We start from the raw sequence: 21,886 nt of genomic DNA, 5'->3' as shown, positions 1-21,886 counted from the left end.
GGCGCGAAAGGCTTTGGCACCTCCCCTGATTTTCATGGTAATGGGGAGGGTGGGCCCTGTTTTTCCCCACCCCCGGCCCTTTCCTCTCTTCTCTCTCCTTTTTCTCTCTCCCCTCCCTCTCTGTCTGTCTGTCCCCGGGGGTCTCTGTGCATCCCTCCCTGTCTCTGCGTGTCTCCTCTCCCCCTCCCCCAGACCCCGGGTGTGTCAGATTTTTTTTCTCCCCCCCCCTCTCTCTCTCCGCCCCCTCCCCCTTTTTAGTTAATAATATCCCGGAGCTTCAAAGAGCGGTGACAGTCATCTGTCTGCCGGCGCAGGGCGGTGGTGGAGGATTGGGGAGAGGAGGCCCAGCCTCGGGAGGTAAGAGCCGATGGAGCGGATAATCGGGGCGGGACCGGCTCCATCTGTCGTCCTTTTGCGCTCCCCAAGCGCTTAGTACAGTGCTCCGCACACCGACAGCATGCAATCACCACTATTCATTCATTTAATCGTATTTAGTGAGCGCTATGTGCGGACCACTATACTGAGCGCTTGAAGGAGCCCGTTGGGGAGGCCGGATTGTCCAGCTTGTTGCCCATTTGCAGCGGCCCGCACACCGTCAGCGCGCAATCACCGCGATTCATTCATTTAATCGTATTCAGTGAGCGCTTAAGGTGTGCGGAGGACTGTACTGAGCGCTCGAAGGAGTGAAGGAGCCCGTTGTGGAGGACGGATTGTCTAGCTTGTTGCCGATTTGCAATCACCACGATTCATTCATTTAATCGTATTTAGTGAGCGCTTAAGGTGTGCGGAGCACTGTACTGAGCGCTTGAAGGAGTGAAGGAGCCCGTTGTGGAGGATGGATTGTGTATCTTGTTGCCGATTTGCAGCGCCCCGCACACCGTCAGCGCGCAATCACCGCGATTCATTAATTTAATTGTATTTAGTGAGCGCTTGTGGTGTTCGGGGTACTGTACTGAGCGCTTGAAGGAGTGAAGGAGCCCGTTGGGGAGGACGGATTGTCTAGCTTGTTGCCGATTTGCAATCACCACGATTCATTCATTTAATCGTATTTAGTGAGCGCTTAAGATGTGCGGAGCACTGTACTGAGCGCTTGAAGGAGTGAAGGAGCCCGTTGTGGAGGATGGATTGTGTATCTTGTTGCCGATTTGCAGCGCCCCGCACACCGTCAGCGCGCAATCACCGCGATTCATTAATTTAATTGTATTTAGTGAGCGCTTGTGGTGTGCGGGGTACTGTACTGAGCGCTTGAAGGAGTGAAGGAGTCCGTTGTGGAGGACGGATTGCCTAGCTTGTTGCCGATTTGCAATCACCACGATTCATTCATTTAATCGTATTTAGTGAGCGCCTTAAGATGTAGCGGAGCACTGTACTGAGCGCTTGAAGGAGTGAAGGAGCCCGTTGTGGAGGATGGATTGTGTATCTTGTTGCCGATTTGCAGCGCCCCGCACACCGTCAGCGCGCAATCACCGCGATTCATTAATTGCATTTAGTGAGTACTTGCGGTGTGCGGAGCACTGTACTGAGCGCTTGAAGGAGTGAAGGAGCCCGTTGTGGAGGCCGGATTGCCTAGCTTGTTGCCGATTTGCAGCGCCCCGCACACCGTCAGCGCTTGCCAATTTGTACTTCCCAAGCGCTTATTATAGTGGTCTGCACGTAGTAAGCGCTCAATAAATATGATTGATTGATTGATTCATTAATCGTATTTAGTGAATGTTTGCGGTGTGCGGAGCACTGTACTGAGCGCTTGAAGGAGTGAAGGAGCCCGTTGTGGAGGACGGATTGTCTACCTTGTTGATTTGCAGCGGCCCGCACACCGTCAGCGCGCAATCACCGCGATTCATTCATTTAATCGTATTTAGTGAGCGCTTAAGGTGTGCGGAGCACTGTACTGAGCGCTTGAAGGAGCCCGTTGTGGAGGACGGATTGTCTAGCTTGTTGACGATTTGCAATCACCACGATTCATTCATTTAATCATATTTAGTGAGCGCTTAGTATGTGCGGACCACTGTACTGAGCGCTTGAAGGAGTGAAGGAGCCCGTTGTAGAGGACGGACTGTCTAGCTTGTTGATTTGCAGCGCCCCGCACACCGTCAGCGCGCAATCACCGCGATTCATTCATTTAATCGTATTTAGTGAGCGGTTGCGGTGTGAGGAGCAGTGTACTGAGCGCTTGAAGGAGTGAAGGAGACTGTTGTGGAGGACGGATTGTGTATCTTGTTGCCGATTTGCACCTCCCAAGCGTTTAGTACAGTGGTCCGCGCACCGTCAGCGCTCAATCACCACGATTCATTCATTTAATCGTATTTAGTGAGCGCTTACGGTGTGCGGAGTACTGTACTGAGCGCTTGAAGGACTGAAGGAGCCCGTTGTGGAGGACGGATTGTCTATCTTGTTGCCGATTTGCACTTCCCAAGCGCTTAGTCCAGTGTTCCGCACACAGCGCTCAGTAAATACGGTTGAATGAAGGAGCCCGTTGTGGGGTAGGGATGGTGCCTATCTTGTTGCCAATTTGCACTTCCCAAGCGTTTAGTCCAGTGTTCCGCACCCAGTAAGCGCTCAGTCCAGACGATCCGGCGCTCAGAACAGTCCTTTGTACGTAGTAAGCGCTTAATAAATACCATAATTATTATTATTATTACTGAATGAGTGTATCCATTTGGCCCAGACAGCCCGGGACGGTCGCTTGCATTTGCACTTTTCCATTTAAGCGCTTACTACAGTGCTCTGCTCACAGCGCTCAATCAATACTTACAGAAGCATTGTGGCTCAGTGGAAAGAGCACGGGCTTTGGAGTCGGAGGTCACGGGTTCGAATCCCGCCTCCCCCACATGTCTGCTGTGTGATCTTGGGCAAGTCACTGAACTTCTCTGGGCCTCAGTTCCCTCATCTGTAAAATGGGGATTAAGACTGTGAGCCCCCCACCAGGGACAACCTGATCACCCTGTATCCTCCCCAGCGGTTAGAACAGTGCTTTGAACGTAGTAAGCGCTTAATAAATGCCAATTATCATTATTATTAATACGGTTGAATGAACGAAGGAGCCCGTTGTGGGGTAGGGATGGGCACTACCTTGTTGCCGATTGCGCTTAGTCCAGCGCTTCGCACATAGTAAGCGCCCAATCAAGACGGTCCAGCGCTTAGAACAGTGCTTTGCACGTAGTAAGCGCTTATCAATCAAGACGATTGAATGAATGTATGCGTTCGGCTCAGTCGCGGGAGGGTCGTTTGCATTGGCCCTGTTTCATTTAAGCGCTTACTACAGTGCTCTTCTGCACACAGCGCTCAATTAATATGATTGAATGAATGAGGGAGCCCGTTGCGGGGTTGGAATCGTCTCTATCTTGCTGCCGATTTGCACTTCCCAAGCGCTTAGTACAGTGCTCCGCACGCAGCGGTCAGTAAGTACGATTGATTGAATGAATGAATGAGGCCGTTGTGGGATAGGGACTGTCTCTGTTGCCGATTTGCACTTGCCAAGCGCTTAGTACAGTGCTCTGCACTCCATCAGTGCGAGTGAACGATTGAGTGAATGAATGAATGAGGCCGCTGTGGGGTAGGGACTGTCTGTTGCCGATTTGCACTTCCCAAGCGCTTAGTACAGTGTTCTGCGCGCAATCAATGCGATTGAATTTATTTATTTTACTTTGCTAGTATGTTTGGTTTTGTTCTCTGTCTCCCCCTTTTAGACTGTGAGACCAATGTTGGGTAGGGACTGTCTCTGTATGTTGCCAATTTGTACTTCCCAAGCGCTTAGTCCAGTGCTCTGCACATAGTAAGCGCTCAATAAATATGATTGATTGATTGAATGAATGAATGAGCCCGCTGTGGGGTAGGGACTGTCTCTGTTGCCGATTTGCACTTCCCAAGCGCTTACTACAGTGCTCTGCACTCAAGCAATGCGATTGAATGAATGAATGAGCCCGCTGTGGGGTAGGGACTGACTCTGTTAACGATTTGCGTTTGTCAAGCGCTTACTACAGTGCTCTGCACTCAAGCAATGCGATTGAATGAATAAATGAGCCCGTTGTGGGGTAGGGACTGTCTCTGTTAACTATTTCTATTTCCCAAGCGCTTAGTACAGTGCTCTGCACTCCATCAATGCGATTGAATGAATGAGTGAGCCCGTTATGGGGTAGAGACTGTCTCTGTTGCCGACTTGCACTTCCCAAGCGCTTACTACAGTGGTCTGCGCTCAATCAATGCGATTGAATGAATGAATGAGCCCGCTGTGGGGTAGGGACTGTCTCTGTTGCCGATTTGCATTTCCCAAGCGCTTAGTACAGTGCTTTGCAGTCCATCAATGCGATTGAATGAATGAATGAGCCCACTGTGGGGTAGGGACTGTCTCTGTTAACATTTGCATTTCCCAAGCGCTTAGTACAGTGCTCTGCACTGAAGCAATGCGATTGAATGAATGAATGAGCCCGCTGTGGGGTAGGGATGGTCTCTGTTGCCGATTTGCACTTCCCAAGCGCTTAGTACAGTGCTCTGCGCTCAATCAGTGCGATTGAATGAATGAATGAGCCCGCTGTGGGGTAGGGACTGTCTCTGTTAACGATTTGCACTTTCCAAGCGCTTAGTACAGTGCTCTGCACTCCATCAGTGCGAGTGAATGAATGAATGAGCCCGCTGTGGGGTAGGGACTGTCTCTGTTAACGATTTGCACTTCCCAAGCGCTTAGTACAGTGCTCTGCACTCCATCAATGCGATTGAATGAATGAATGAGCCCGTGTTGCCAACTTGTACTTCCCAAGCGCTTAGTACAGTGCTCTGCACACAGTAAGCGCTCAATAAATACGATTGATTGATTGATTGTGGGGTGGGGACTGTTTCTGTTGCCGATTTGCACTTCCCAGGCGCTTACTACAGTGCTCTGCGCTCCATCAGTGCGATTGAATGAGTGAATGAGCCCGTTGTGGGGTAGGGACTGTCTCTGTTGCCGATTTGCACTTCCCAAGCGCTTAGTACAGTGCTCTGCACTTCATCAATGGGATTGAATGAATGAGTGAACCCGCTGTGGGGTAGGGACTGTCTCTGTTAACGATTTGCACTTCCTAAGCGTTTAGTACAGTGCTTTGCAGTCTATCAATGCGATTGAATGAATGAATGAGCCCGTTGTGGGGTAGGGACTGTCTCTGTTGCCGATTTGCACTTCCCAAGCGCTTACTACAGTGCTCTGCACTCAAGCAATGCGATTGAGTGAGTGAATGAGCCTGCTGTGGGGTAGGGACTATCTCTGTTAACGATTTGCATTTCCCAAGCGCTTAGTACAGTGCTCTGCACTTCATCAATGCGATTGAATGAATGAATGAGCCCTCTGTGGGGTAGGGATGGTCTCTGTTGCCGATTTGCACTTCCCAAGCGCTTAGTACAGTGCTCTGCACTCAAGCAATGAGATTGAATGAATGAATGAGCCCGCTGTGGGGTAGGGACTGTCTCTGTTGCAGATTTGCACTTCCCAAGCGCTTAGTACAGTGCTCTGCGCTCCATCAATGCGATTGAATGAATGAATGAGCCCGCTGCGGGGTAGGGACTATCTCTGTTGCCGATTTGCACTTCCCAAGCGCTTAGTACAGTGCTCTGCACACAGTAAGCGCTCAATAAATACGATTGATTGATTGATTGTGGGGTGGGGACTGTCTGTTGCCGATTTGCACTTCCCAAGCGCTTAGTACAGTACTCTGCGCTCCATCAGTGCGATTGAATGAGTGAATGAGCCCGTTGTGGGGTAGGGACTGTCTCTGTTGCCGATTTGCACTTCCCAAGCGCTTAGTACAGTGCTCTGCGCTCAATCAGTGCGATTGAATGAGCCAGCTGTGGGGTAGGGACTGCCTCTGTTGCCGATTTGCACTTCCCAAGCGCTTAGTACAGTGCTCTGCACTCAGTAAGCGCTCAGTCAATACGATTGAGTGAATGAAGGAGCCCGTTGTGGGGTAGGGACCGTCTCTATCTGTGCCGATTTGTCCTCTCCAAAGCGCTTAGTCCAGTGCTCCGCACCCAGTGAGCGCTCAGTAAATCCGGTTGAGTGAATAAAGCGCCTTTTTGCAAAAGCAGAGCGCTTTTTTCCGGTTCTCCCGCCTTCCCAGGTGTGGAAGGACCGGCCCGCCTTTTTGCATCCTCTTCTCCCCCCGATCCCTGCCCAATTTTTTAGACATTTTGGAGGGGGAGGTGTTTGTAGGCGGCAGGGATACACTCCTGCCCGAGCTTTGGAGTCAGCGGTCCTGGGTTCCAATCCTGACTCCGCCCATTGTCAGCTGTGTGACTTTGGGCCAGTCACCAGACTCCTCTGGGCCTCAGTTCCCTCATCTGCAAAATGGGGTTGAAGACTGTGAGCCCCCGTGGGACAACTTGATCACCAGCGGTTAGAACAGTGCCTTGAACATAGTAAGCGCCTAGTAAATGCCATCATCATTACTATATGTTGCCAGTGTGTACTTCTCAAGCGCTTAGTACAGTGCTCTGCATATAGCGCTCAATAAATACAATTGTTGATGATTATTAGGCTGGCGGCGGGGGCGGGGTGGAAGAGGAGCCGTAACAGCACGGATCTTTTCCTCCTACTGACTAGTACCGGGCTGTGAGCGCTTAGTCCAGTGCTCCGCGCACGGTAAGCGCTCAATAAATACTTCTAGACTGTGGGCCTACTGTTGGGTAGGGACCGTCTCTATATGTTGCCAACTTGTACTTCCCAAGCGCTTAGTACAGTGCTCAGCACACAGTAAGCGCTCAATAAATACGATTGAACGCTGAAGGACCAGCGTGGCTCAATGGAAAGAGCGCGGGCTCTGGAGTCGGAGGTCATGGGTTCAAATCCCGCCCCGCCACTTGTCAGCTTTGTGACTGTGGGTAAGTCACTTCTGTAGGCCTCAGTTACCTCATCTGTAAAATGGAGATTAAGACTCCTGTAGGACAGCCTGATCACTTTGCAACTTGAACAGTGCTTTGCACATAGTAAGTGCTTAGTAAATGCCATTAAAAAAATGAGGGTTTTTTTTTCTTTTTTGGTGAGGTTTTGTATTTTGTCGGCGTGTTGGGATTTGCTTGCCTCGATGGGTCTCGTTGGGCATCCTCCGGCCGGGGCATCGAGGATGCGGGTGGGAAAGTGTTGGAGAAGGGGCACGGGGTGGGCGAAGATGCCAGGGCCCCCCGGTGATGGAGGGGGTTGGGCATGGAGGGAGTTGTTGGGTAGGGACCGTCTCTGTATGTTGTTGAATTGTCCTCTACCAAGCGCTTAGTACAGCGTTCTGCACACAGTCAGCGCTCAGTAGATACGACTGAATGAATGTGCGCGTTTGGCTTAGATTTCAGCGCTTAGAATAGTGCCAGCGCTTAGAACAGTGCTTTGCACATAGTAAGCGCTTAACAAATGCCATCATTATTATTCTTATTATTCTTATAGTTAATAATAATAATGATGGTATTTGTTCAGCGCTTACTATGTGCAAAGCACTCTTCTAAGCACTAGGGAGATACAAGGGGATCAGGTTGCCCCACGGGGGGCCTCGCAGGCTTAATCCCCATTTTACAGATGAGGGAACTGAGGCCCAGGGAAGTGAAGTGACTTGCCCAAAGTCACCCACCTGACAAGTGGCGGGGGCGGGATTTGAACCCATGACCTCGGACTCCAAAGCCCGAGCTCTTAACACTGAGCCACGCCGCTTCCCTCCCTCCCGCGTCTTCTGCCCCTCCTTTGCAAATCAATCAATCAATCAGTTGTATTTATTGACCTCTTACTGTGTGTAGAGCACTGTACTAAGCGCTTGGGAAGTGCAAGTTGGTAACATATAGAGACAGTCCCTACCCAACAGTCGCTCTCTCCCGCGCCTTCTGCCCCTCCTTTGCAAATAATAATGATGGTACTTGTTAAGCGCTTATTAAGTGCGAAGCACTGTTTGAAGCGTTGGACCCAAAAGGGGCAGGGGGTGCAGAAGGGGTCCATAGGGGAGTGGAAAATTGAACATGTTTTGTTGTCTGTCTCCCCCTTCTAGACTGTGAGCTGGCTGTTGGGTAGGGACTGTCTCTATATGTTGCCAACTTGTACATCCCAAGCGCTCAGTCCAGTGCTCTGCACACAGTAAGCGCCCAATAAATACGATTTGCAAAGTTCCCGGTTCCCCTCCGGGCGATTGCATCTCCGCCCCGGAGCATGCCAGGCCCTGCCAGCCCGCCCCTCCCCGGGTGTTTGCAAAGAAGGGGCGTGCCAAATTTGTTCCTCCTTCTTGTTTGGGGGGGGGAGCCCCTCGGAGGGCATTCCCCCCCCCCCCCGTGTCGAGGCGTCAGGTCCTTTGGGATGTGTTTGTGTGTTTGGGGTGGTTTTCCTTGGTTTTCCTTCCAAAGGAGGCTGTCCGGGAAAACGCAGTTTGCAAAGTTGCCCAGGACGGCCCCATCCCTCCCGGGCCTTCCACCCCTCCTTTGCAAATAATCATGCTGGTACTTGTTAAGCGCTTACTATGTGCGAAGCACTGTTTGAAGCGCCGGACCCAAAAGGGGCAGGGGGTGCAGAAGGGGTCCATAGGGGAGTGGAAAATTGAACATGTTTTGTTGTCTGTCTCCCCCTTCTAGACTGTGAGCTGGCTGTTGGGTAGGGACTGTCTCTATATGTTGCCAACTTGTACATCCCAAGCGCTCAGTCCAGTGCTCTGCACACAGTAAGCGCCCAATAAATACGATTTGCAAAGTTCCCGGTTCCCCTCCGGGCGATTGCATCTCCGCCCCGGAGCATGCCAGGCCCTGCCAGCCCGCCCCTCCCCGGGTGTTTGCAAAGAAGGGGCGTGCCAAATTTGTTCCTCCTTCTTGTTTGGGGGGGGAGCCCCTCGGAGGGCATTCCCCCCCCCCGTGTCGAGGCGTCAGGTCCTTTGGGATGTGTTTGTGTGTTTGGGGTGGTTTTCCTTGGTTTTCCTTCCAAAGGAGGCTGTCCGGGAAAACGCAGTTTGCAAAGTTGCCCAGGACGGCCCCATCCCTCCCGGGCCTTCCGCCCCTCCTTTGCAAATAATCATGCTGGTACTTGTTAAGCGCTTACTATGTGCGAAGCACTGTTTGAAGCGCCGGACCCAAAAGGGGCAGGGGGTGCAGAAGGGGTCCATAGGGGAGTGGAAAATTGAACATGTTTTGTTGTCTGTCTCCCCCTTCTAGACTGTGAGCTGGCTGTTGGGTAGGGACTGTCTCTATATGTTGCCAACTTGTACTTCCCAAGCGCTGAGTACAGTGCTCTGCACTCAGTCAGCACTCAATAAATACGATTGAATGAATGAAGCGCCGCACCCCCTCCTTAACGATTCCCTTCAAAGCCCTTCTGAGAGCTCATCTCCTCCAGGAGGCCTTCCCAGACTGAGCCCCCTCCTTCCTCTCCCCCCTCCCCATCCCCCCCCACTTTACCTCCCTCCCCTCCCCACGGCAGATATATATATAATAGTATATAGTATAATAATATAATAATATATATATATGTATATATGTTTGTACATATTTATTACTCTATTTTACTTGTACATATTTATTCTATTTCTTTTACTTTGCTGATATGTTTTGTTGTCTGTCTCCCCCTTCTAGACTGTGAGCCCGCTGTTGTACTTCCCAAGCGCTTAGTACAGTGCTCTGCACACAGTTGGCGCTCAATAAATACGACTGAATGAATGAAGCCCTACACCCCCTCCTTAACGATTCCCTTCAAAGCCCTTCTGAGAGCTCACCTCCTTCCCAGACTGAGCCCCCTCCTTCCTCTCCCCCCTCCCCATCCCCCCCGCACCTACCTCCCTCCCTTCCCCACAGCAGCTATATATAAGTGTATATGTTTGTACATATTTATTACTCTATTTTACTTGTGCGTATTTATTCTATTTCTTTTATTTTATTAATATGTTTTGTTTTGTTGTCTGTCTCCCTCTTCTAGACTGAGCCCACTGCTGGGTAGGGACCGTCTCTATATGTTGCCAACTTGTACTTCCCAAGCACTTAGTACAGTAGTCTGCACACAGTAAGCGCTCAATAAATACGATTGAATGAATGAATGAATGAATGAATGCTGGGTAGGGACCGTCTCTATATGTTGCCACCTTGTACTTCCCAAGCGCTTAGTACAGTGCTCTGCACACAGCACTCAATAAATACGATTGAATGAATGAATGAATGCTGGGTAGGGACCGTCTCTATATGTTGCCAACTTGTACTTCCCAAGTGCTTAGTAAGGTGCTCTGCCCACAGTCAGAGCTCAATAAATACGATTGAATGAATGAATGAATGCTGGGTAGGGACTGTCTCCATATGTTGCCAACTTGTACTTCCCAAGCGCTTAGTACGGTGCTCTGCCCACAGTCAGAGCTCAATAAATACGATTGAATGAATGAATGAATGCTGGGTAGGGACCATCTCTATATGTTGCCAACTTGTACTTCCCAAGTGCTTAGTACAGTGCTCTGCACACAGTAAGCGCTCAATAAATACAATTGAATGAATGAATGAATGCTGGGTAGGGACCATCTCTATGTGTTGCCAACTTATACTTCCCAAGCGCTTAGTACAGTGTTCTGCACACAGTAAGCGCTCAATAAATATGATTGAATGAATGAATGATGGCATCTCTTAAGCGCTCACTCTGTGCAAAGCGGTCCTTCTGAGTGGTTTTTTTTTTTTTAATTTTGGGGGTGGAGGGAGCGCGGTGGGTGGTGACTCCGTTTTGGCCAATGTTTCCCTTTCTCGTTTGCTTAGCTTTGGAAGTCGAGGCGGGCAGGACGGTGTAGTAGACGCCCGCAGCCATGCCCGGGGTGGTCCGCAAGAACCCGGACCTGGAGTTCGACTCGCTGCAGCCCTGCTTCTACCCGGACGAGGACGACTTTTCCCTGTGCGGGGGGCCGGACTCGGCCCCGCCGGGCGAGGACATCTGGAAGAAGTTCGAGCTGCTGCCCACGCCGCCGCTGTCCCCGAGCCGGGCCGGCCCGCACGGTGACCTCGGGGGGCTCCGGACCGCCCCCTGCGACCCCCTGGACTGGGCCTCCGAGCCGCTGCTCCTGCCCCCCGAGGGCGACCCGTGGGGCGGCCACGGCGACCTGTTCGACACCCCCCGGCTGGGCAACCCCATCGTCCTGCGGGACTGCATGTGGAGCGGCTTCTCCGCCCGGGAGAAGCTGGAGCGGGCCGTCACCGAAAAGCTGCACGCCAGAGGACCCGCCGGTCCCGCCAACGCCAGCAACGCCAGCGCCGCCTCCTCCTCCGCGCTGCCCTCCGGCCGTGCCCACCCCGACGTGTCGGGCTGCGTCGACCCCGCCGTGGTCTTTCCCTTCCCCGCCGCCAAGAAGGAGGAGGCCGGGGCGGCGGCGACGCTGCCCGGTTGGCAGGCGGGCACCGTGCCCCCCGCGACCCCCGGGCGCGGCGGCCGTGCCCCCCGCCCGCCGCGCCCCACGGCCGGCACCCACTGCAGCTCCGGAGACGACACCCTCAGCGATTCCGGTAAACCATCACAGCCCCTTCCTAAGGATGGCGTTTGTTAAGCGCTCACTACGTGCACCGCGCTGGGGAGGTTACAAGGTCATCAGGTTGTCCCATGGGGAGCTCACAGTTTTAATCCCCATTTTACAGAGGCCAGAGGATAATAATGATGGCATTTATAATAATGATGGAATTTATTAAGCGCTTACTATGTACAAAGCACTGTTCTAAGCGCTGAAGGTGATCAGGTTGTCCCACGTGGGGCTCACAGTCGTAATCCCCATTTTACAGAGGAGGGAACTGAGGCTCAGAGAAGTTAAGTGGCTTGCCCAAGGTCACACAGCAGGCATGTGGCAGAGCTGGGATTCGAACCCGTGACCTCTGACTCCAAAGCCCGTGCTCTTTCCACTGAGCCACGCATTTTACAGACGAGGGAACTGAGGCCCAGAGAATAATAATAATAATGGCATTTATAATGATAGTAATAATGATGATGGCATTTATTAAGCGCTTACTATGTGCAAAGCACTGTTCTAAGCACTGGGGAGGTTACAAGGTGATCAGGTTGTCCCACGGGGGGCTCACAGTCTTAATCCCCATTTTATAGATGAGATAACTGAGGCCCAGAGAAGTTAAGTGGCTTGCCCAAAGTCCCACAGCTAAGTGGCGGAGCAGGGATTTGAACCCATGACCTCTGACACCAAAGCCTGTGCTTTTTCCACTGAGCCACGCTGCTGCTTTATGAAGCACTTACTATGTGCAAAGCACCGTTCTATGCGCTGGGGAGGATACAAGGTGATCAGGTTGTTCCACGGAGAGCTCACAGTTTTAATCCCCATTTTACAGATGAGGGAACTGAGGCCTAGAGAATAATAATAATAATAATGACATTTATCATAATAATAATAATGATGGCATTTATTAAGCGCTTACCATGTGCAAAGCACCATTCTAAGCGCTGGGGAGGTTACAAGGTGATCAGGTTGTCCCACATGGGGCTCATAGTCTTAATCCCCATTTTACAGATGAGATAATTGAGGCCCAGAGAAGTTAAGTGACTTGCCCAAAGTCACACAGCTGACAAGTGGCAGAGAGGGGATTTGAACCCATGACCTCTGACTCCAAAGCCCATGCTCTTTCCACTGAGCCACGTTGCTTCTTTATGAAGCGCTTACTATGTGCAAAGTACCGTTCTATGCGCTGGGGAGGTTACAAGGTGATCAGGTTGTCCCACGGGGTGCTCACAGTTTTAATCCCCATTTTACAGATGAGGGAACTGAGGCCCAGAGAATAATACTAATAATGGCATTTATGAAGCGCTTTCTATGTGCAAAGAACTGTTCTAAGCGCTGGGGAGGTTACAAGGTCATCAAGTTGTCCCACAGGGGGCTCACAGTTTTAATCCCCATGAGGATTAGGTAACTGAGGCCCAGAGAAGTGAAGTGACTTGCTCAAAGTCACACAGCTGACAGTTGGGGGAGCCGGGATTTGAACCCATGACCTCTGACTCCAAAGCCCAGGCTCTTTCCACTGAGCCACGCTGCTTCCTCTGCCCTTCCTCTCCTCTGCCAACCGCTGGGCCGAGCCCTGGATGCCCTCCCCACACCCCCGCTCCAGACACACCAACCTCGTGGCCCCCTTTTCCCTCCTCCCCCTTTTTTTAAAAGGGTTAAACCTCGCCCTCCCCCCATCTGATGTGTACTTCCCAAGCGCTTACTACAGTGCTTGCACAGTCAGCACTTAATAGATATGATTGAATGAATGTGTACCTCCCAAGCGCCTAGTACAGTGCTCTGCACAAAGTCAGCGCTCAATACGATTGAGTGAATGTGTACTTCCCAAGTGCTTAGTACAGTGCTCCGCACACAGTCAACGCTGAATAGATACGATTGAATGTGTACTTTCCAAGCGCTTAGTACAGTGCTCTGCACACAGTCAGCGCTCAATAGATACGATTGAATGAATGTGTTCTTCCCAAGCGCTTACTACAGTGCTCTGCCCACAGCGCTCAATAGATACGATTGAATGTGTACTTCCCAAGCTCTTAGTAGAGTGCTCCGCACACAGTCAGTGCTCAATAAATACGATTGAATGAATGTGTACTTCCCAAGTGCTTAGTACAGTGCTCTGCACACAGTCAGCGCTCAGTAGATACGATTGAATGAGTGTGTACTTCCCAAGCGCTTAGTACAGCGCTCTGTGCACAGTCAGTGCTCAATAAATGTGATTGAATGAATGAATCTCGCCCCCATCATAACCCTATAGTTTTATCCACCACCCCCTCCCCCCGCAGTTGTTAAGTCGGTGCCATTCGGATGGTGGGTGTCTTGTATTGGAAATCGATCACACAGTGGTATGTATTGGGCTGAACACTTTACCCCCACCAGGGCCTGTCTCTATCTGTTGCCAAATTGTAACTTTCCAAGCGCTTAGTACAGTGGTCTGCACACAGTAAGTGCTTAATAAGTGCGATTGAATGAATGAGTAAATTCACCACCCCTTCCTTCCCCCCAGTTGTAAGCCAGAGCCATTGGGGTGGTGGGTTTCTTGCAGTAGAAATCGATCACGCAGTGGTATGTATTGAGTGCTCACTGGGGTGAGCAGTGTACCCCCACCCCCCCATCCCTGTAGTTTTATTCACCACCCCTCTTCCCTCCAATTGTAAGCCGGAGCTATTGGGGTGTTGGGGGTCTTGTATTGGAAATCAGCCACGCAGTGGTATGTATTGAGTACTCACTGTGCTTAGCCACCGTATTGAGCGCTCAGGAGAGCACAGTACAACAAGAGTTTGTGGACACAGTCCTTACCCCTTCTAGACTGTGAGCCCACCTTCTAATAATAATCATCATCATCATCATCATCAATCGTATTTATTGAGCGCTTACTGTGTGCAGGGCACTGTACTAAGCGCTTGGGAAGTACAAGTTGGCAACATATAGAGACAGTCCCTACCCAACAGTGGGCTCACAGTCTAAAAATAATAATGATAATGATGGCATTTAAGTGCTTACTATGTGCAAAGCACTGTTCTAAGCACTGTGGAGGATACAAGGTGATCAGATTGTGCTGTGTGGGACTCACAGTCTTAATCCCCATTTTACAGATGAGGTCACTGAGGCCCAAAGAAGCATACAGCTGACAATGGGCAGAGCTGGGATTTGAACCCATGTCCTCTGACTCCAAAGCCCGGGCTCTTTCCACTGAGCCACGCTGACTGTGAGCCCACTGTTGGGTAGCGACCGTCTGTATGTGTTGCCAACTTGTACTTCCCAAGCGCTTAGTACAGTGCTCTGCACACAGTAAGTGCTCAATAAATACGATTGATTGATTGATTACCCCCAGGGAGCTCACAGCCTAAAGGGCCAGGTCAGTAGGGCCAAGGCTCGAGGAATTACTGAGCTCCAGGGCTATTAGGAGGGTGAAGAGCTGGGGGAATATCCTAGCCTCGCCTACATTGCGCATTTAAAAGCCCAGCTCCCATTCCCTCCTATTTTTCCTGTTGTGACTCGGCCTCCCCATCCCCAAAAGGGTCAGTGTGGGACCCACGTGCCCCGGAGTATTCGAGTCGTCCCAAACGTTCAAAGGGAAAATGGGCAAGGGAAATGAGTGGGAAAGACTAGATCTGGGAGGGCTGTTGGGTGCAGAGGGGTGGACCACTTTGTGTGGCCAAGTAAAACTGACCCAAACAGTCACCTCCTGCAAAAAAAAAAAAAGAAAAGTCACGTTGAGGTGACATTGAAAGCAGGCCAGGGGTAATTCTGACCTATTAAGGGGCCTTCAGAGTGACATTGGGGACCTAGGGAGTTCTTCTAGGGGGAAGAGAACAGCGCTGGGCACCTAGTAAGTGCGTAACAACTGCCATCATTATTATTATTAAATAATTGCCGTTATCTTATTTATTCCTTTGGAAATAGCAGGCTGGCCCACCCGCAGGTTTTCCTCCTGCGAAGGGGCAATCAATCAATCAATCAATCGTATTTATTGAGCACTTATTGTGTGCAGAGCACTGTACTAAGCGCTTGGGAAGTACAAGTTGGAGGTTAGGTGTTGCCAGCAGATGGCACGGCTTGAATCAGAGGGTCTGGGGAAAGACTTTGGAGAGGTTTTTGAGGGCGGGCCGCTAAGGCAAGGTGGTACCCTACATTTCAGGACCACCCTGGCCTTCGCCAGGGTGTGCTTCCCCGCTTTGGCTAGCTTCAACACCCCATATCCCGCACACTTCCGAGATTTGCTCGGAGCCACACGTGAACGGTCCAGCTGAGGTGGCCATGATTTTATCTTGTGAAACCTCTCACCGTGATAATAATAATACTAATGGCATTTGTTAAGCGCTTACTATGTGCAAAGCACTGTTCTAAGCGCTGGGGGGGGGATACAAGGTGATCAGGTTGTCCCACGTGGGGCTCACAGCCTTAATCCCCATTTTACAGATGAGGGAACTGAGGCTCAGAGAAGTTAAGTGACTTGCCCAAGGTCACACAGCAGACATGTGGTGGGGCCGGGATTCAAACCCGTGACCTCTGACTCCAAAGCCCGTGATCTTTCCACTGAGCCACGCTGCTTCTCTTTAGTCCTCCTCTGTCATTCATTCATTCGTTCAATCGTATTTATTGAGCGCTTACTGTGTGCAGAGCACTGTACTAAGCGCTTGGGGGGTGCAAGTTGGCAACATATAGAGACGGTCCCTACCCAACGGTGGGCCTCTCCCAAAGATGTAGGGCCCTACCCAACGGTGGGCCTCTCCCAAAAGATGTAGGGATTCCTTCTGGTGGAATCGACTTGAAAGGGGAAGGAGAAAAAGGCCAGATATTAAAAAAAAACATAACATTCGAGGGTGTTGTTTTTTCTTTTTAATGAAAACTCATAAAATCCATCCTGTTGGGAAAATGCAATTGCCACTCCCCGCTTTAAATCCCTCGGTTCATCTGACCCGCAGCCTAAACTGGGTTGGTAAGCCCCTTAAACGCACACTGTCCCTTTAACGTCTGCCTTGACAGCTTTCAGTGAGGAAGCACTTCCCAACAGCTGTCTTCTTGGCAGGAGACCAAAACATTGCTTCAAGGGACCCACAGAAGTGGAACAGCTTCACATTCTGCTTCAGACAAATCCAGCAATTGTTTAGGAGTTTTCCGGTTCCTTTTAGATCAAGCAAAAGATGTTTTGATTTTCAGTTCTGCATTTTAAACACTTTGGGAATCCAAGCTGGGTAGTTAAGAGGGAGGGAGTTTCCACACACGATGTTTGTGGATTCCAGTGGATGTTTTACGGAAGGGTTTGCCCTTGTTTTAGGGGATTAGAAATTCATTGAATTATGTTTTAATTATTCTGCTTAAACGACCTCTTTGCCTGAAAGTCAGGCCTGAAGTTTACTTGGGGAAGGGAGGTGAGGCTGTGAGCCCACTGTTGGGTAGGGACCGTCTCTATATGTTGCCAACTTGTACTTCCCAAGCGCTTAGTACAGCGTTCTGCACACAGTAAGCGCTCAATAAATACGATTGATTGATTGATTGATTGGTTTGTCATCCTCAACTGACTCTGTTGATCTTACACCACAGAAATTCCCCGTTGTTGTTCCCTTTCTTTTTTGTTTTTTCAAAGTTCCCTCTTTCCCCCATTTGCTCTCCCCTCCCCCCCCCCCCCCCCCATTTTAATCCTGGTTTGAAAACGGGGCTCCGGGGAATAACTTTGTACCTCTTTTTTTTTCCTTTGGAAAAGACGATGAAGAGGACGAAGAGGAGGATGAAGAAGAGGAGATCGATGTGGTCACCGTGGAGAAGAGGCGTTCCTCCTCTAACAAGGCCGTCACCACGTTCACCATCACCGTTCGCCCGAAAAACGCCGCCTTCGCCTCCGTGAGGACAGCCCAGAATGAACTGGCCCTAAAGCGCTGCGCCCCGATCCACCAGCAGCACAACTACGCCGCGCCTTCCCCCTACGTGGAAAGCGAAGATGCGCCTCCCCAGAAAAAACTGAAAAACGACGCCCCGCGCCTTGTCAAAAACGTGATCCAACCAAAGCCCAAAAGCTCGAGCCCGCGGAACTCGGACTCGGAGGATAGCGAGCGCCGTCGCAACCACAACATCCTGGAGCGCCAGCGGCGGAATGATTTGAGGTCCAGTTTTCTCACGCTAAGGGACCACGTGCCGGAGCTGGTTAAAAACGAGAAAGCGGCTAAGGTCGTCATTTTGAAAAAAGCCACGGAATATGTCCATTCCCTTCAGGCCGAGGAGCACAAGCTGTTGCTGGAAAAGGAAAAGTTGAAAGCCAGACAGCATCAGTTGCTAAAGAAAATAGAACACTCGCGGACTTGCTAAACTCTCTCTGACCTGGACGGACACTGCCACTTTGCACATTTTGATTTTTTTTTTTTTTAATTGTGTTTTGACGTTAAGAATGTTGGTTTATTTTCAATCCGGTCCCCACCACCACCACCTTCCAAACTGTTTGTTATCTGAGTGCTGAGCATCTGGGCGTTTTGCAAGGAGCTGAAGAGACTGCCAAACGTTGAGGGTCTAAGCCTTGTACAATTTTCTTTCTTTCTTCCCCCCACCGCCCACCCACCCCCGCCCCCAACAACTGTAGATGTTCTTTAAGTGTTGTGAGCATTTGGAGCTGCTGATGCCATCTCGTTGAGTTTGAAACAGAAATTCATTCCTTTTTAATGGTGCTTATGTTCTAACAGATGTTACTTTAGGGGTTAACATTGGAGCCCCTGGGGGAAATTTCTGTAAATACCATTTCTACATTTGCCTTTTGTACATGTCTTGGGTTATGAGAGGTGGCTCTGGCTGCCAACGTTAGACTGGAAGTTCATACCTAAGTACTGTAATACCTCAATGTTTGAGGAGCATGTTTTGTATACAAATATATTGTTAATCTCTGTTATGTACTGTACTAATTCTTACACTGCCTGTATACTTTAGTATGATGCTGATACATAACTAAATTTGATACTTATATTTTCGTATGAAAATGAGTTGTGAAAGTTTTGAGTAGATATTACTTTATCACTTTTTGAACTAAGAAACTTTTGTAAAGAAATTTACTATATATGCCTTTTCCTAGCCTGTTTCTTCCTGTTAATGTATTTGTTAATGTTTGGTGCATAGAACTGGGGAAATGCAAAGTTCTGTGTTTAATTTCTTTGAAATGTACATTTAGTGCTGCATCTTATAGCACTTTGAAATACCTCATGTTTATGAAAATAAATAGCAGTTAAATGATGTGCTTTCCATTTTGTGAATAGAGCCACCGTATTCAGTCAATCCATAATATTTTTTGTGCTTCTTACCATGCATAGAGCACTGCACTAAAGCACTCGAGAAAGAGTACAGTATAAACAGACACGTTTCCATTCTCACTCGGGTAACCGTTCGCTCTTGGGCAAAGATTCCCAAAGATTCCCCAATCCAATTTTCCACGACGTTCTCTTCTGCAAGGGCGACCCATTTTAAAATGACACATTTAAAACCTTTAGTCGGTTCTATTTTGAAGTAGGCTGCCTTTGGACTGGTTACATTTCCTCATTGCCTGTGGGGAAGATTATCCCACAGAGAAAATGGATTGCCAATTTCCATTCCACTGGGTTGAACCATTTCCTACAAAGTGATGGTGCTTCCATTTATTAGGTGGAATTATCTGGGCAAAGAGTTGTTTAAGAGAGAGTGACCCACACCACCTGTTCAAAAAACACAACACTAGCAATGCTCAGGCATCAGGTAGAGTATTTCATTCATTCATTCAATTGTATTGATTGAGCGCTTACTGTGTGCAGAGCACTGTACTCAGCGCTTGGGAAGTACAAGTCGGCAACACATAGAGACGGTCCCTACCTAACAGCGGGCTCACAGTCTAGAAGTATTAGGAGTATTCTTCTGAATCCCCCGAACCGTTAGATGGTTGAATAAACCTTTAAGTATCTCGGTGCATTTCAAAAATATTGAAAGATAGGGTTAGTCTGCCATCGGTCCCTTGGGGGGATGGGGCGACAACATTTTCTAGGGATTTTCTTTTCCACAGGCAGAAATCCCTAGAATCCTCCCTCATCTTTGGTACTTTAAGCCAGTCCCCACGGCGAGGGATGAGTCACAAGATGTACGAATGTTCAAGCTTCCCAAAGCCCCATCAAGTCTGCTCATTGCCTTCTTGGTCCCAGGGAGCAGGAGAACCAGGCTTCTGTGAAATCAGAAGAAGAATGTGGGACAAATACTGAGCTTGTTTCATTCATTCAGTCAATCGTATTTATTGAGCGCTTACTGCGGGCAAAGCACTGTACTGAGCGCTTGTTTTGTTTCTCTGAACTGAAGGAAGGTGGTTAAGTGGTGGACAATGATGATGAAGTAGACAACATAAAGGGAGACTTCTTCAATGAGTTTATAGAATTTGGAGTTAGGAAGGTAAATTTTTGCTTTCCATTATTAATAATAATTACTGTTATTAAGGTATCTGTTAAGCGCTTACCATGTGCCTTTCACATAGCGCTTAACAAATACCATAATAATTATTATTATTAGTGTTACAATGATGATGTGCCAAGTACTGTACTAAGCGCTGGGGTGAATACAAGCAAATCGTGCTGAACATGATCCGTGTCTCACGTATGGCTCGAGGTCTCAATCCCCATTTTACAGATGAGGTACCTGAGGCACAGAAAAATGAAGCGATTTAGTTCAGGTCACACTGCCCGACACGTGGCGGAGCAGGGATTAGAACCCTTGATCTTTCTGACTCAGGCCTGTGCTCTATCCACTTTTCCAATGCCGCTTCCTCACTGTGCCATACATAGGGATCCGGGGCGGTGGGGGGGGGGGTGGGGGTGTCCCCTTCCCTTTGGTGTACGGGACGTCCACAAAGAAGCGCCAAGCTTGATGGTAAGAGCTTAGTACAGTGCTCTGCACACAGTACGTGCTCAATAAATACGATAGAAAAAAAAAACAAACATCCCTTTAGTCTTGGCCATATTTGGCCATATTGATATAGTAATTCTAAAATGGGTTTCACCAAATGGTAAAACATTTGTTTACCCATACTATCTAAAACCATCTTTGAATAGAAAAACGAAATAGCGCGTATTAGAGAAGCAGATTCTGAGCCCCAAGACCAGAGTACTTTGTGCTGACTCTCCTCTGTATTTACTGTGTCACCTCAGGTTTGTGTGACTCAGTTCTTCATCTGTAGCCCAGTTCTAATTCTCCATTTTGGGGAGTGGACATGAACAAAATTTGGCGTTAGCTTATGCTGCACCACCTAAATCCTCTCTTACCCCAATTCCTACTCCCCACCTCACTGTCACATTCTAGTGGCTTCGACACTTTGTTGAGTGCCTCCCGAGAGCTTAAGAACATGCAATAGAAGCAAAAGATTCAGCTTCTGGCCTTGAAGAATTTAATAATAATAATGATAGCATTTGTTAAGCGCTTACTATGTGCAAAGCACTGTTCTAAGTGCTGGGGGGGATACAAGGTGATCAGGTTGTCCCATGTGGGGCTCACCTTTTTAATCCCCATTTTACAGATGAGGTAACTGAGGCTCAGAGAAGTTAAGTGACTTGCCCAAGGTCACACAGCAGACATGTGGCAGAGCCAGGATTTGAACCCATGACCTCTGACTCCCAAAACCGGGCTCTTTCCACTGAACCACACTGCTTCTTTAATTTACCATCTAAAGCACCAGTCAGAATGCACGGGAAGGAGAGGGGAAAATAAAGTTAAGGAGAAGAGACAGGAGTCAGCTGTGTGACCTTGGGCAAGTCACTTCACTTCTCCAGGCCTCAGTTACTTCGTCTGTAAAATGGGGGATAAGACTGGGAGCCCTGTGTGGGACAGGGACTGTGTCCAGCCTGATTCAGTTGTCTGTACCAGAGCGTTTAGAACAGTGCATGGCACATAAAAAGCATTCAACAAATGCCATCAGAAAAAAAAAAAGGTGGGGAAGGAGACAAAGCAGAGATAGGGTAGAGGAAGGGAAGGGAGGACAAGAGTAAACGAGTCTGGCATTCAAATCAGAGTAGATCTCCAATCTGTCCACGCTTCACTCTGCTGCCTGGATCATCTTTCTAAAACATTGTTCTGTACAAATCTCCCCATACCTAAAAATCCCCAATCGTTATTCATTCCTCTTCATGCCAAGCAGAAATTCCTAGCCATTGGCCTTTTGGAACTCCATCAGCTCGCTCCTTCCTACTGATCTAATGATAATAATAATAATTGTGGAATTTCTTCAGAGCTTACTATGTGCCAGGCACTGTACTAAGTGCTGAGGTGGATACAAGCAACTTGGGTTGGACACAGTCCCTGTCCCACGTAGGGCTCACAGTCTAGAAGGGGGGAGACAGAGAACAAAACAAAACAAAATAAATAGAATAGATACGTACAAGTAAAATAAATAAATAAATAGAGTAATAGACATCCCATCTCTTACTAAATTTCTTGTCTCCCCAGGTCATATCCCCTTCACTAAGTACTTC

General features: G+C 49.2%; 1 protein-coding gene across 1 annotated transcript; it reads left to right on the top strand.

The window, feature by feature from the left end:
- The first annotated feature begins 281 nt into the window (after positions 1 to 281).
- MYCN (MYCN proto-oncogene, bHLH transcription factor) lies at positions 282 to 18,628 on the top strand. The gene is made up of 3 exons (XM_038747752.1): positions 282 to 357; positions 10,705 to 11,442; positions 17,137 to 18,628. Exons 2-3 carry the CDS (start codon positions 10,752 to 10,754, stop codon positions 17,733 to 17,735), a joined length of 1,290 nt encoding a protein of 429 aa, XP_038603680.1. The 5' UTR covers positions 282 to 357; positions 10,705 to 10,751; the 3' UTR covers positions 17,736 to 18,628.
- Positions 18,629 to 21,886: the final 3,258 nt, after the last annotated feature.

Source organism: Tachyglossus aculeatus, chromosome 1 (assembly GCF_015852505.1).
Source record: "Tachyglossus aculeatus isolate mTacAcu1 chromosome 1, mTacAcu1.pri, whole genome shotgun sequence".
In the NCBI taxonomy this organism is placed as follows: domain Eukaryota; kingdom Metazoa; phylum Chordata; class Mammalia; order Monotremata; family Tachyglossidae; genus Tachyglossus; species Tachyglossus aculeatus.
This window is presented reverse-complemented; position numbering and strand designations above follow the sequence as displayed.